The 13,640-nt window shown below is 42.8% G+C and overlaps 1 protein-coding gene across 2 annotated transcripts in view; it reads right to left on the bottom strand.

Annotated features, from left to right (window-relative positions):
* The window catches only part of PRKN (parkin RBR E3 ubiquitin protein ligase), a 1,330,206-nt gene that overhangs the window by 190,350 nt on the left and 1,126,216 nt on the right, over positions 1 to 13,640 (bottom strand). For both annotated transcript variants that reach the window (XM_015083244.3, XM_053223338.1), the window contains exon 8: positions 13,251 to 13,312. In XM_015083244.3, the coding sequence (XP_014938730.3) occupies positions 13,251 to 13,312 (62 nt within the window). The remainder of the gene's footprint in view (positions 1 to 13,250; positions 13,313 to 13,640) is intronic.

Here is a 13,640-nt window from a genome sequence, read left to right as displayed (position 1 = left end):
CTGGGCTCTGTGGGTCCCTGAAGGCCAGTAGAAGAGTCTGGCTGCCTTTCTGAGAGAAACAGGAACCATGGAGACTTTGGAGCTGTGGGGTGACATAATATGACTAATCTTCTAAAGATAGCCATCTGGCTGAGGTGTTCAGAATAGACTCTTGGGGGCAAGGAGAGAAGGAGGAAGCAGAGGGGCAGGCGGGAGGTTTTCAGCAATCCACATGGAGGATGGTGGTGGCTCAAACCTGCAAGCTAGTGGTGGAGGTGGGGATCACCTGGATATATGGTGCAGGTAAAAATGGCAAAATTTTTAGGCAGATTGGATACATGGTGTGAGAAAAAAAAGAGTCAAACATGAACATCATGTTTTTGTCTGAGAAGACAGAAGGACACACACAGACACACACACACACACACACACACACACACACGCACACACACAGAGACAGAGACAGACACAGAGAGTGAATAACCGAGATGGAAAGACTTTAGAAGGACAGTGTGTGCATGTGCATGTCTATATGTGTGTGAGTGCCTGTGTGTGTGTGTGTGTGTGTGTGTAGGTTGGGAGTTGAGAAAAGGAGCCATTATTTCTATTGTACTTATCTTCAGTTTAATAAACTGCTATGCAGCTAAGTAAGATGTTGAGTGGCTAACAATGTATGAGTTTGGAGTTTAGGAGAAAGAAGTGGGTTGTAGATACAAAATCTGGAATCCTATGTGCATGGAGGCTGGGAGGAAAAGGGTTAGCACAAGGCCTCCCATGCATTTTCACATTTTTCTGGCCCCAGGAAAGAAAGAAAGATGACTTGGTCAAATCCTCTTGTAAACACGCTAATGATACATCCATACAATGGCATTTGCTAGAAAAGATTCTTAACTGTGGAATACATTAAGCAGGAAATGCTTAAGTGATGAATGATTCCTTGAATGATGAGTGATGGGATAGCTTATATAATTGAGAGATTGCACATTAATGATCATTCCAGGTACTTCTCAGAGACCTCATTCATTAAGTCTTGCCTGTAGTACACCCTGATACACTGAGAAACAACCCAGGGAGCTCTGCTAAATGACGCAGACTTCTCTGTGGTTTGTGGGCACCTCATTTTTACCCGCCTTTGAAGCCATTAGGAGAGTGGGACACAAGGTTACATCTAGGATTCCTGAGTGTCTGATTTGACAGCCTGACTCTGTGTTATCTCCATAGCCATGAGACTAGCTGAGACCATCTAACCTTTGTAGGGAAGATGAGAAGGAGCCAGCAAAGGGCACTGAGAAGCAGCAGCCTATGAGGCAGGTGGGAAGTGAAAAGGATGTGGGTGTCCTGGGAGCCAAGGGAAGAAAATACTTGAGTGAGGGTGTCATGATAAATTGTCTCAAAAGCTGCCCAGAAGGCAATTACTGGAAACTGGCTGGAGCTGGAAATACAGGTGTCATTGGGGTCTTGGCAAGAGCCATTTCAGTGGAGTCATGGAGCCAAAAATCTTAGTGGAGTCAAATGGAGTCAGGACAGAATTGGAGGAGAGGAATTCCAAGAGGCAAGAATGGGTTCTTTTCCCCGTAGGAGTTTGGCTGAAAAGGAGAAAAGAAACATTGGATAGCAGCTGAAGGGGACAGAGGGATTGTAAAGGATTTTCTGAAAATGAAGAAATAATATATTTATATGCTGAAGGGAGGGGGTGGGAAGAGAGGAGAGAGTGGATGATGTCAGCTGGGAAACAAGCTATATCCTAAGGAGGTGGCACACAACATCCTCTCATGGAACTGTGAATGATTTCAATAAATATTTATCGGAACCCTCTGAGGTGCTCAGCTCAGTACTGTACCACTAGGCCTTTCAACTTTTATGCCTTGGCCTCGCCAAAATGGGTATGAAGTTTTAGTTTTATAAGATGAATGAGTTCTGGAAATCTAATGTACAAAATGATAGTACAGTGAATAATACTGTATTGTATACTTGAAATTTACTAAGAAGGTAGGTGTTTCAGAACAACAGGGCTTCGACTTACCATTTTCTATTTGACATTTGTATTTGCTTCTTCTACACTGGTTTTTAAGAACACAGAGGATGGTAGGATAAAACACTATCCCACAATAGCTCAATGGCCTTATCTCACACACATACAAGGATATAGAATAATAGTACCAATACTATCACTATGAATATGATTACTAAAAACCTCAAATATATTTTCACATGCTCTACCGTTTCTTTTGCCAAATTAAAAAAAATGTTTTTTTGTTTTTTTGTTTTTTGAGAGAGAGCGTGAGCAGGGGAGGGGCAGAGAGAGAGAGGGAGAGAGAGAATCCCAAACAGGCTCTGAGCTGTCAGCCTAGGGCCCAACCTGGGGCTTGATCTCATAAACCATGAGATCGTGACCTTAGCCAAAACCAAGAGTCTGATGCTTAACCAACCGAACCACCCAGGAGCCCCATTGCCAAATTTTTATAATAATACTGTATCTACTTTGTTGGAATATACACCCGTTCCATACTATGCTTTGTTTCTCTTACTTTTCATGTTATCTTAAGTGTAAACACACACACATGTACACACAAACACATGTAATGTTCCCCACAAGTTCTTACGTTGATATCTTTCCAGTAATTTTGGTTGTTAGAAGCTTGTTCTCTAGTAAATTCCTTGGAAGGAGTGTATAGGAAAAATATTCATTGAGGACTTGCATATCCGTGACAGTGTATTTGGGATCTTTATTCTTAAAAATGAATTTGGCTGGATATCAAGTCCTAGGCTCACATTTTTTCCCCCTTGACCATCTTCACTGTCTTACTTCATGTTCTTCTGGTGTAAGGTGTTATGGACAAGCCTGATGACAATTTAATTTTTTTCCCCTTTATACATTCAATTGATAATCTTTTCGCCTAGATGCCCAAAGGAATTTTCTTTCTTTAGAATATGGTAGTTTTGTTAGAATATATCTTGATGCTGGTCATTTTCTGATCGATTTTTTTGATTCAAGGAAGCTGTATTGCATTTGATTTTCAGTTATTTGCTCTATTTTCTTGCTTCGACGTGTTTCTTACAGGATTTCTAGTATATGTATATTGGATCTTCCTTACTCACCTTCTAAATCTGTCGAATTTAATGTCTGAAATCCTTTATCTCACTTTACTTTCAGTTTTTAGAAGTTTCTTCCTTTTCACTTCCTCTTTTAAGACACTATCTGTTACTTATTTTTATTTGTATAATTTCTTAATAACATGGTTCTTTTTGAAATAGTTACTTTAGCTTCCACCGGACTGATGTGCTTTTATTGTCTCTCAGGACATCATTCTGTTCTTCATTCTCTGTAACCTCTTAAAAATTTTATGGGATTGAACCTTGCTTCTTTCTGCTGCACAGTTTTACATGAAATCAGTCATCCTGACACTTTACAAACAAGTAGGATCCAGAATAGCTCTTGGTGCCTCTGGAGTTTCCTCTTCCGATTTTGGGGGTTTGGGGATAAACGCATGGGGGCTCACCTTCTGTGACCTCCCAACTTTGTTGCCCTACTTTTAACTGGATTTCCTCTTTCCTTGTCCCCTTTTCTGTGCCAAGCACATTTCTGCTCAGTGGGAGGCCTGGTCTCAAAAGCGATTTTTGGCTGGTTAAGTTTTGAGTTCAGGGGACACAGTCTCTTGTCCCTCCAGACTTGACTGTGGGCCTTTGCACTTCCCCTCATCCTTTTGTGTATTTGTATCTCCTGAATTGGCTATGGTATCTTTAAAAAAATTTTTTTATGTTTATTTATTTTGGAGAGAGAGACAGAGTACAAGCAGGGGAGAGTCAGAGAGAGAGGGAGACACAGCATCTGAAGCAGTCTCCAGGCTCTGAGCTGTCAGCACAGAGCCTAAAGTGGGGTTCGAACCCACGAACCACGAGATCATGACCTGAGCTGAAGTTGGACGCTCAACCGACTGAACCACCCATGCACCCCTGCTATAGTATCTTGTCCATAGTTGGTAAACAACAAATTGTTATAGGACGAGTTAATGAAATATAACTCCAGTGAGCATCAATCAATTAAATAATTCTAATAAATAATCAAAGGCAATGGAAATTAATATCAGTGATGTGGGATGGCTTTTCTATTTTAAATAAATGGCTCTCAAGCAATTGGCTGTTTTCTGATTTGATGACAGATTACCTATTTAATTTAGCTAAGTGATTTTACTACTATGATGATAGCTTTTATCTAGGAAGAAGTTAACCTATGGACAAAGTCCAATAATGCTTTAGTATTCTTGCTGATGGCATTTGTAGTGGTTCCAAATACTGATGAAATGTAAAATTATGTTCCTCTTTCCACTCATTAGCTAAAGAATATAAAAAAAATGACTTTATTATAGTCATTCTACTTATGATACACTCAAGAGAATTTGAGCATACAATTTCTTTCCTCACGGAAGACAAATATTTTAACTTATATACCCGGTCATTTCTGATAATTAAAAAGTACACACATCTGAAGTGAAACCTATGCCCACTGAGTGCACTGCCTTTTTTTTTTTTATTACATTGTGAACTTTGTAAGAACAAACATTTGACCTAGAGACAGTAATGAGTTAGTATTTATAGAAAGTTTTGTATCCTAAGGAAAGAATTTAGACGTAATTACACGTGTGTCATTAAAGATACTTATTCGGTTCCCTTCAAGATATGGCCCACATTTCCATAGATTCCTCTCAACTACTAAACTGGCATAAAAATGACAATTCATTGAAAGAAACCTACTATATGTTTACTGGAGCCTTGTAACAAATTAGCAGGGAGTAGAGCAGAATATTTACATGTGTCTGAGCGCAAAATACACACAACAGTGGCAAAGTGATAAATTGGTGAACATGAAGAAATGCTGATTCGATAGTACTTGCATAATCTGCAAGGGATTGTTTTTCTCATCAATAATGGGTAGCGTTTTACAAACAGGACTGAAGGAACATGATTAATTTGCAACGTGGACTAGGCCTGTGTGGAATCTATTGTCAGGTGGGCGCAAAAGTAGCAAATTCCCTTAAAAAAAATCACTTCTTTAGCGTTTGTCTTTGGAATCAGAGAGTGAGTGTGTGTGTGTGTGTGTGTGTGTGTGTGTGGTGTGTGTGCGCGCGCCTATGTTTGTGTAGACAGCTTCATACTTACCTGCTGAGTAATGCTGTTTAAGCTGTTATTAAAACTAGTTTGCAAATTTATACATAGACTTTCATAAAATGGATAATCCACAGACAGGTAACTAAGATAATTTAAAGCGACAACATAGTATTTGCCAACATTTTGGAAAATAAGTATTAACAAAGCATACTACTTTGCCCCCAAGAGAAAAAAAAATTAAAAATTTCTCTGAAAATGCATTCTGTTAGTGTGACCTATCAGGTAAAGATCTCAACTCATTGGTATGGCTTATATTTTATTTATTCGAGGAGTAAATTATTCAGTCTTTACGTGTATGCTCATGGATTCTCGTAAAATGGAAAATATCCATTTTTAAAGCACAAAGTTCATAGAAGTTTCAATAAACTCCCATTTTAGGAATCTAAATAACGAATCATGAGAGAGTATAACCAAATGGGGGTTGTATTTTGGTGGTCTGTAGGTAGTTAGAAGAGTTGAGTTGGGTAGAATATTGTTCTATAATGAAGCAAGGGTCACAGGTTCAAATCCCATATGGGCAAGTTAGCTTCCCCTTTCTTGCCAGCCATTGGCTGCCTGCTAAATACTGGTGGTCACTCGAGGGGTCAGGCTGGGAAGGGTCTGCACCTGACTACCCTGAACCCCTGGAAAACCACCCAAAAGGTGGTAGGAAGACAGACACCTCTCCATGGTGATATTTGATTTGCATGCTTTCATAAGAAAAGAAAGCAAAAAGGAACCTAAAATTTAAAACCTCGGCAAATGTGAACAACAGGAATAGCAGGTAAAACTGGGAAATGTTCTGTCAAAATGAGTCACAGCTTGTCAGCAATCTGGGAGCTGCATGGCAGCCTTTCAATTTCAAATCTCCTGAGCACGGAGGAGGTGGGTTTTTGTTCCTCCGTGGAATTTTCCAGAGTATCCTTTTGGGGGCACTCAGGTACAGCTACAAAACTACCCCTCCGCAGGCAGGGACCTGTCTTGCTTTCCCTCCCTAAATTCTGGCTTCTGTTAGGTCTTAACCAGGAGCACCAGGGGAATCCCTCCCTGGAGCCTCTCGTAACCCCCCGTGGAGGAGAGGAATCCCCATCAGAAATACCATTCACTGAACTACGACTCTGTCCCAGGTGCCGGTGCTGACAGACACTTCGTCTATGAAGTTCATTCTCTGCCCACTCTGGGAACTGGAACACGAGACTACTGAGTCACAAAGAAGTTCGGTCCCTTGCTGACCTTCACCCAGGCAGGAAACCCCCAATCCCACATCTGAACTCAGGGCTGTGGCTCTAAACACCACCCTTTCCCCAAAACCAAGCTGCTTCCATTTTCTCTCTTTTTCCCTTTTTTATTAAAAAATTTTTTTTCAGCTCACTCTCCCACAGTCATCTTTTGGAAAATAATGAAAAACAGCTTATTATAGAATTTCCTTTTTGGATAACACATCTAAAATAACTTTATAGAGAAACACACATTCATGATTAATCCATTTCTCCTTGCTCTGCAGACAATGGCCTATTTTCTGTATGTATTAGAATTAAAACACACACACACACACACACACACACACACACACAGAAAACAAACACTCATCAAATCCTCAGTAACCTTAATCTTATTTTTCCTCATTTGCAGGTAGTTAGCCCGGGGAGAGTTGGTGACAGCCTCTGTGGGTGTGGCCGCCACATTGCTCTTTGTATTTTCTGTTCTGTTGCTAATGTTTTCTTCATCCCTGGACTCCTGTCATGGGTTGATGAAATAAATTGGCTACAGAAAGGGCTGGACCTTGATCACTGCATAGAGAAACCATCAGAAATCATCAGAATGACTGAAATCAGAGGTAAGGAGGAAACAGATCAAACAACACCTAAAATATAATTGAAGCGATAGATTATGTCCTGGATTGCAATTTATGAGTTTTTTTCTTAAAGTTTTTATTTATTTTTTGAAAGTTCTCTCTATGCTGCATGTGAGGCTCAAACTCACGACCCCAAGATCAAGAGTCACATGCTCTACTGACTGAGCCAAGCTGGCGGCCCTGAAGCTTTTTTTTTTTTTCAGATGTTTTTGATGACACAATGTCAAAAAATATTTCGACTTCCAGTGGCTGTGGAATCTTCTGGAAAGGAGGTCAAGACCATTGCTTTCTTTGTCCCTTGTCCTTGCTGTGGCCATGACAGTGCTCCTCAGAAGGCAAGGCTATGAAGGTGGGTAACCTGCGAACCGTTTTCCTCACAGGGGTTTCTACAGTGGGTGTGACCCCCAGAGACTTCCGAAGGCTTTGCAAACAGGACTGCTAAGCATGTGCTGTTGATCAGGCAGGCAGCAGAGGGCAGGGGGGCCCATGGACACATGTTATTTACCCTTTGCTACAGTCCCTGAGAAATGGTTTACGAGTGGTACTACTATTGGCCTCCAAGCTCAAGCACCCCACCCTCAGAGGAAGGGGGTTCGTCTCTGACTTCCTTGAGAGGTACTTGGTGCTCATCTCCTGCACCCTCGTCCTCCCTGCCTCTCCCTGGGCTCTCGTTTCCTCTAACATACTTCCAAATGGAGCTCCGTAGGGTTCACGTGGTCCCTTGTCTTTTATCTCCCTTTGGCAATTGAGGGACTGAAATGATGTGTCCGAGGGCACTTGTAACACACGTTGATAACAAGTTTCATTTCATGGACTTAAAATACCATCTGCGTGACAGGGACTCCGCATTTATCTCTCCATCTTTGACCCCTGACCTCCGTCTCCTGTGAGTTCCAACTCATACACCCAAATCCTGGCTTGCCTCCTTCTCAATGCTTCCGGCCTAGCAAATCTGCTCAGGGTTGAGCTGTGGGTTCCTCACCTTCTTACCATCTTACCCATCTTGGTAAAATAACACTGTGGGACTCCTTCATTTCCCTGACCCACAGCTAATGAGTCACTGAGACCCTTCACTCTATCTCTGAATATTCACTTCTTTCTCTTTCCTCTGTCGACCGTCTTAATCCGGACCTTGTCCATATCGCAACAAGACTAACCATTCTTGAAATGTAATTTAGTTAATGCCAGTCCCGTGCTTAAACTTTCAAGAATTTCCCATTGAACTTAGAATTAAATCCAAACCTTGACCATGGCCTACATGGTCCAGATGGGTCTTCATCTTTCATCATCGTCCCTCTTGTTCATTATTTTCTAGCCACATTGATTTTTATGTAGTGCCTTGAACAGGACAATCTCTTCACCTCTTGGGGGGTCACTGAACATGTGCTTCCCTCTGCTTCAAATGCTCTTCCATCCGCTACTGAGATCCTAGCTCAGTGAATAGTGGGTGCCCTCTCAACCTTTACTTCATGGCTCCGTGGCTCCTTACCTACAATAGGTTAAATCTCAATCACTGTTTTCACCTTGGCACGTATCACGATTTGTTCCTGTGATTTCCTTGTTTGCCATTTCATCTAACACTAGCACAATAACAGTACAAGAAGTATTCACAAAATGTCTGTTGAATGAATGAAAGTTTCCTTAAAATTCTGGTGATTGAAACTAAGGTGGGAAAAACTGGTGTAAGTGGAGGTACTTCTGAAATGAGTTCTCCTGAAGGCTCTCAAAACCCTATGGACTGACAGATGTCATTCCTGGTTTGGTTTTTTTGTTTATGTTTTTTTTTTAAGGCTTACCTTGAACTTTAGAGTAGCTTTTTACCTACATTGTGATAATATCTTTGCCAAATAGTTTGGACCGGGGCGGCGGGGGGGGGGGGGGGGGGGGGGGGGGGAGGGGGAGGAGAGGTGTTTTATGAATGTGAACTATAAACACATATCAGAGATAGGGCCAAGAAGCTAGAGTAAATACGTTAAATTCCAAGGATTTTTAAGTGTATTTTCATTTTTGGAAGATAATTACTCATAGTGTTTAATGATTTATTTTTATTTTGGCTCTCAAAAATCAGGTGCCTGTTAAAAACCAAAGCAAGTGTAAGGGAATCACGTACAGAGAAATTAGATAACCAGTAAGCATCTCCACCATCCAGCAATGGATTCATTATCTAACCAGTATCTGTGTTCATCTTATCAATTCACTTTTAGGTGAACATTACACTTATTTTACTGCCTACCTGATTACTACTAGTTTAATCTACTGATTGAGTATAAAGAATGAAAATGCTATTTAAATCAGAAACATTTTAGTGTAGCACTTAGTATTTGCAACTTCGCCATACTATTTATTTACAAAAATTCTAAGAGATGGTTCGCCATTGCTCCTCCTTCTCTACAAATGGAAAAGCCACGGTAGAGAGGGACTGAAATGATGTGTCCAAGGGCACTTGTACCACACACTAATATAACATTTCATTTCATCAAGTAATGAAAGCTGCCTCAAGCACCCAGAGAGAGCCGGAATGTTTTGCTAGCTCTGGGCTAGAACGCCCACCCCAAGGGCTGGAGCAGGGGAGCTGCTCTGCTTTTTCTCTGGAGACTCAGCCATACCTGCCCTGAGGCCACTAGCTTTTGTCATGTATCATCAGGATAGAAATGTCCTGACTGATGCACGGGTTTATATCAGTCCCCAAAGCAGTCCCTGGCTCCCTTGTCAGCTTTCTAGTCTGACCCCCCACCCACATGTGGCTCTGTACACCCCTTTTCTCTACCCCATCTTTCAGTGGCCCCAACTCCCGCCCCTGTGCTGGGGAAGCCAGGGCCAGGCAGAGTAACTGCCCTGTGACTTCAATCTACTCCCAGTGTTTCTCTCACATTCTTTCTTCACTGAAACTGGCTCATGCCCTAGGACACCACTTCCCTGACAGCTCCCTCAAATGTTCTCTGCACACTTTGTACCACCAAGCATTACGCTGTTACATTCTAAGTAGAACAGTTTTATTCTCTCCTGAAACCCTCCAGCTTTGAATTTCAAGCCATGAATCTCCATTGGGTGTTCTTTCTCCATCTACAGCCAGCTCCTGAGCCCCACCTCCCTCACCCTCTCTATCTCCCTGCTCCCTCTACCCCCATTTCTTGAAGATCCAGTTCATGACTCATCAGAGTTCTTTCCAAGTCTGCTCTGGTGATAATTCTGGAGGATCTCAGTGTCCACACGGGCCACACCTTCCAGTGCCCTGGCTTCCTGAGTCTGTGACCTCAACTTCTCTAGTCAACTTGTTCTCTATCCTAACTCAGCCACCAGCCCTTCTGGCCCTCCCTGGCCCCACCACAGCTGTTCCCTGCATGCCTCCACAATCTCAACGTTGGCTGCACGCCTCAGCCAACACCTACTTTTCCAGCTAAACCCTTCAAACTCTAAAACTCAAACTTCCAACTCAACCTCCAAAAATTATTTGGACCCACTGGGACCTGGAACCAATGGATCCAACCACCTTTCCTGTCCCTGTCTTTTCATATCCCACCGCCCTGCTCTCCTAGCTGAAAACCAAACTCTGAGTTAAACCCAACTCTGCACTTACTGGAGTTGTGTCTACACAGTTGAATGGGACAGAAGGACACCAGGCTGACGGATCTCACTCCAAACTCATTTCTTTCCCAAGTTTATTCACTTCCTACCCTCCTAAATGACATTGTCATTACCCTTTCCTCTCCCTGGAAATCTCTCCCCCCATCTCCACTCTCAGCTGACAACTTTGCTTCTTATTTCCCTGAGATAAGAGAAGCATAAATGACAACCACCTTCCATATTCTGCCATCATCCCCACTGCCAGCTGAGCTGCCTGTAATCTTGTCTCAGGCTGAGCCTACACTCAGTTGTTGTGAGCCAGCACATTGTTCCCGACAGTCTCTCCTCTCCCCTGCATCTCCAACTTCCCACTCCTCTACAGAGTCATTCCCACCAGCGAAGAAACGTTATCTTGCTTCCACATTCCTCCACCCCCAGCTACCTCATTTCTTTGCTTTCCTTTATACCTAAATTCCTCAAGAAAGAAGTTACCTAGGGGCGCCTGGGTGGCTCAGTCGGTTAAGCATCCGACTTCGGCTCAGGTCATGAGCTCGCGGTTCATGGGTTCGAGCCCCACGTCAGGCTCTGTGCTGACAGCTCAGAGCCTGGAGCCTGTTTCCGATTCTGGGTCTCCCTCTCTCTCTGCCCCTCCCTCGTTCATGCGCTGTCTCTCTCTGTCCCAAAAATATATAAACGTTAAAAAAAAAAAAGAAGGTACCTCTATTTGCTCTCTCCCATTCTTCTTCCCATCTCACACGAACACAATTCAAGCAGGCTTTCACCCCCACCCTCCCCCGGTCAAGGTCACCAATGAGTTCTGTGTTCACTTCTCACCCCTCATCCTGCTTGGTCAGCACAGGGCACGGGTAATCAGCCCTCCTCCTAGAAATGCCTCCTGCCTTTGGCTTCCGGTTCGCACTCTCCAGAATTTCTTCCTGCCTTGCTCCAACCACACCTTGCATTTTGTGATGCTTTTTACATTATGCGTTTACATATACACTCAGGTCTCCACTCACAAATCACCTGCTCAGTGAGGTTCTTCCTGACCACCTTATATAAAATTTCACCTCTTCCCCCAGTTACCACAACCCTCTTTTTGGCTTTATTTTTCTCCATGGCTATAAAAAGCACCTAGCACAATATATACTGAACATGTTTGTGTGTATATAACTTAGCAGTTTTTCCCTGATAGGTATTTCTTTTTCGTTTCTTTATCCCCGTAACCAAAAATGGTATGCAGCACCTGAGTAGGTGCTCAGTAAGCACCTGCTGAATGAAAGCAAAGAAGGAAGGAAAAGTGGTTTTTTTTTTTTTTCAGGAAATAAAGATCAATATTGCTGTGATGCACTATGTCTCCATGTTGCACAACTAATCAGAATAATATTGATTTTGATTATGGCTCGATTAAATTTCTAGGAGAATGCAAAGGGGCCTGACTTTTATGCAGATCTAAGGAGAGGATTGCAGTTGGCTTCTTTCCCTGCTAATCACCAATGACTCTAACACAAATATGGAAATAATTTGCAAATATTGGTACAAGTTAGAAGAGAAAGCTCCATTATCTGGGTGGAAATGTCAGGGTAACAATCAGTAATTCTTACTTCAAGAAATCTCACAGGAAGACGGCTGTGAGATTCATGTGTTTCATAAATAGATATGTCTGAGGGAGCCAGTTAACAACTCTTACCTGCAATGGAGGATAGCTGATTTTCCTTATATTTGAATGAACACTTATGCCCACTGAATTCTGGAATTTGCAGTCTTTAAATAATGAAGGAAGCACGCTGAAACCTATTAATTCAGGGAGTTGGAAAGAATTCCAGTTTTTTATCCTCCCCCAATTAATCCCTTTCTGCTTTTAATTTAGTATTGGACACAGTGGGGGTCCCAACTTGCAACATACACATACCAAAGAAAAACACACAAACCAAAAACTTATCAACGACACTGAGTGGCCCCATCTCGCTTTGCAGGTTTTCCCATTCAGACTTGGCAAAGACGACCCTTGGGAGTAAACCACCATGTTGTCAACTACTTGGTGTAAGTGTTTCAAAAATAACTTGACATCAAGATTTAACATAATACCATGGAAACTAATTCTATGTAAAGACCAAGAAATTTGTTTTGACGTGGTCAAAAGTACGTGTGTGCGCGCACGTGTGTGATTCAGCGCCTTGAATTATTTACTTAGCACATCTGTTTAAAATCTGACATCTCGCTGAGCACCACACTACTCAAATCATCTACTTTTGATGGGCCACCCTTTGTATGTAAGTCACACGTTCACATCCATAGAGAAAGTGGCTGCGGTGAAATACGGATAATGTGCACCGAGTGCAAAAGTCTGGTGAGGAGAGCTTGCACACTTGCCCGCTGCCATCATGTCAGGACCGTCTGTGACGACTGGGCTCTTAGGCATAATATATCTGGGCACTTACTCGTTTGCCTATCTGCCGCTACGTCGGGCCTGCTTACTGCTGGCGTCCTGAGACGAAATGCTCTGGCAGATGTACCAATTAATAACCTGTCAGATCTGATGGATAGAAGAGGAAAAGAGTGTCCTCACACATATCTGCGGCGTGGCTTTCTTCCCCATTTTAGGGCGCCAAGGGTCAGGAGACACACTCTACCTCCCTGGAGAGCACCCAAACTGTCTCATTAGTGTCTTTCACAACACCCTGGCACCGCCTTTGAGAGGCTGACTCACCTGCTCTTCTCCAAGGATCCTGAAGTGATGGAGCTCTTTAATCAAGGAGTTGGGGCAGCCAGCTGTTGGAGAAAAGAATTAATCGTAAACATGTTTTTCCCATTCTGGGCGGTAATGTGCTCTCACGTGCTGTTATGACTATCAGCCGCAGTGTTGTTGGGGAAGACGCAAACACCTACCTGCAAAACATGTTCTCACCAACAACAAAAAAGCCATACTTCCAAGGGAGCTATGGCTGCTGCCTGGTCCCCCACTGTGACACTGGGAAGGGGCCACAGGTGAGCCCAGCCAGGTCTCTTCTCCCTCCTGATTGTGACCTGGGCTTTGTGGAGCTTTAGGCCACCATAACACTTATACCCAGGACATTACTTGTCCCTGTTATACAGCCAG

The sequence above is a fragment of the Acinonyx jubatus genome, chromosome B2, assembly GCF_027475565.1.
Source record: "Acinonyx jubatus isolate Ajub_Pintada_27869175 chromosome B2, VMU_Ajub_asm_v1.0, whole genome shotgun sequence".
NCBI lineage: Eukaryota > Metazoa > Chordata > Mammalia > Carnivora > Felidae > Acinonyx > Acinonyx jubatus.
Note: the sequence above shows the minus strand (reverse complement) of the source record. Positions and strands in the feature narration are given on the sequence as shown.